The sequence below is a fragment of the Bidens hawaiensis genome, unplaced genomic scaffold (genome assembly GCF_021521415.1).
Source record: "Bidens hawaiensis isolate Kalapana, Puna unplaced genomic scaffold, B.hawaiensis_p1.1 tig00032461_1, whole genome shotgun sequence".
NCBI lineage: Eukaryota > Viridiplantae > Streptophyta > Magnoliopsida > Asterales > Asteraceae > Bidens > Bidens hawaiensis.
The window spans coordinates 1,098-3,369 of NW_027495538.1; the positions used below are offsets into that span (position 1 = coordinate 1,098).

Here is a 2,272-nt window from a genome sequence, read left to right on the forward strand (position 1 = left end):
CAAACCCATAACCATAGAACTTTATAAATATGATATACAAACTAAAATAAGCAGAAGTTAAGCATGGTTAATAAGCATAAAAAAGTTATATAATTATATATATATATACATATATATATATATCAAGGACTACGTGTGTCCTCCATGAAGCCTTGCCTTACGAGGCCCGACACTCCACCGACCGAAACCGGGGAAGTGACCACCAAAGGTAAAAGGGGTGTATATTATATATATTTTGTATAACAAGCTTCAAGTATTAATGAGACTTAATAAGTTAATTAAAATGAAAGACTTTAATCAATTTGACTTTTGAAAGTCAAACTTCCAAGAACAATGAAAAACAACCTTGTAGAACTTGAATTTGAGAGAGGAAATGAAATATGAGCAGAAATTAATGGAGGAGAGGGTCTTGTATTTATAGAATAAGATTGAAAGGGTTATGCAAATGATCTAATGTATAAAAATCGGATTGGATAATAGGATGTAAAGCACAAACAACAAACAAAACATGTAGCAGGTTGCCTAGGCGCCGCGCGGGCCGCGAGAAGGGGGTTGGTCGCGTGGTGTGGCGCCCCTAGGGGGGGGGGAATTTGGTTCCATCTTTTGATAATTGACGATTTAGGTCCCCCAAAGTTCGTTTTAAATCGTTTTTAAAGGCATTTTAAGGACCGAAAAGGGTGTTTTTGAGACCTGACAAGTAACATAAAATCCATCATTTTGAATATATCGAAGAGTTCGGGTTACAAAACGGTCCGGTTTTACATAATAAAACAAATACAAAAGTGACCCGAAATTGACGAATGTCACATATCCTATCTCCCAAATAGTATCTGTGTGGGTAGAAATTATCGTTACCCCAAGACGATGCGACTGGTGCTGTAGTGGAGATCTAATCCTCTACCACGGGCGACGCCTCCAAAACGTTTATGTCGTTGTTGGACCTGGGGTTGCCAAAGTAGGCCGACCAAACCCAGATATCGTATGATACAACCGCTTGAAGACTCACAGTTGGTACTTTCTGGTCACCACGTATATATTGACCTCGCAATGCAGTTAGACGGTTACCCCACTTCCAATGCATGCAATCTATACTCCTGATCATGCTAGGTAAACTATGTTCTCTTTCATGCACCGAGTAAATCCGTTGTGGGCCATGCCAAGTGGGTCCTTTAAGATAACGTTCATAGTATAGTTGTATTATACTTCTATTAGAATTATTAAATAAATAAATTTAAAATAAACGCAATATAGTGTTTTTAAAAGTTTAATAAACGCAATATTAAGTTTAATAAATCCGTTGGCAAGAATACCCCAAAGTGTCTCGTGACATTTTTGCCACCATTTTTAAGTACGTGTCGTTGATGTCCGTCGTGGTTCTGTAGGAGAGCACGCATAACACTGACATACAATTCTGGTGATTGGTGAATCCTAACATCCCTCGTGCGTCCAGTTTTTTCTTAAAGTAATCATACTCGCGCTCCAAATCATTGTCAATTCGCAAAAATAAACGCTTAGACATCCGGAAGTGACGTCTAAGAGTCTTCGAGTTCTTGTATGTCGGCGAGTCAACAAAATAGTCCTCCATCAAATGCGTGTTGGCGCCCTCACGGTCTCGTTCAACATATTCTCTTCTCAAAACCGGTTGAGGAGAAGAATAAATAGATTGAATATACTTTGCCGCAAGTGTACCTGCACTTGTAACCGCTTCCTCCTCCGCCTCGTCGTCGGTCGTGTGCTCGTTAATTTTCAAATATCGATTGATTATGTCGGACGAGGAAGGAGAATCCATTTTGTTGATGTTTTGAATAGAAAGTTTGTAAAGAAAGTTTAAAAGTGTGAGGAATTTGTAGAGATTGTTTTATAAAGTTTAGATATTTGGTTATACACACACACACACATATATATATAATTGATTTTTTTAAATAGTCGTTGAATTGACGGTCATATTGACCTAAGTGGGGAAATCAATAGGGAAAAAGAGATGTTGATCGGCGTTGTGTGGAGAGTGCCCCCCCCCCCCCCCAAAGCGCCCAGAGGACGATGTTCTCGGCACTATGGGGCGCCTTGAGGGTGGGAAGCGCCCCACTACGTTGGGTCTAGGGAACCAAACGGTGATATGAAAAGGATTTTGTCTTTTTCTTTTCCTCTTCAAAATTATCACGGCCTCCTCCAGAAGTTACCAATAAAAGTTGTCTAAGGCCGGTATTTCAAGCATTTAAACAAGTTTTGGTTTACTTTAATTTTGTAGTTCATTTCGATTTGGCTCATTGTG

General features: G+C 39.3%; 1 protein-coding gene across 1 annotated transcript; it reads right to left on the reverse strand.

Annotated features, from left to right (window-relative positions):
• Positions 1–889: 889 nt before the first annotated feature.
• Positions 890–1,789, reverse strand: LOC143583599 (uncharacterized). Its single transcript, XM_077065864.1, has 2 exons — positions 1,311–1,789; positions 890–1,205 (listed from the first exon to the last, which is right to left on the reverse strand). The coding sequence occupies exons 1-2, from the start codon at positions 1,787–1,789 to the stop codon at positions 890–892; spliced, it is 795 nt and encodes a 264-aa protein (XP_076921979.1).
• Between the last annotated feature and the right edge of the window lie 483 nt (positions 1,790–2,272).

Coding starts and splice junctions, on each gene's coding strand:
- LOC143583599 (XM_077065864.1), bottom strand. CDS start 1,789: ATGGATTCTCCTTCCTCGTCCGACATAATCAATCGATATTTGAAAATT. Junction 1,206..1,310: donor ATGTCACGAGACACTTTGGG/GTATTCTTGCCA, acceptor TAATTCTAATAG/AAGTATAATACAACTATACT.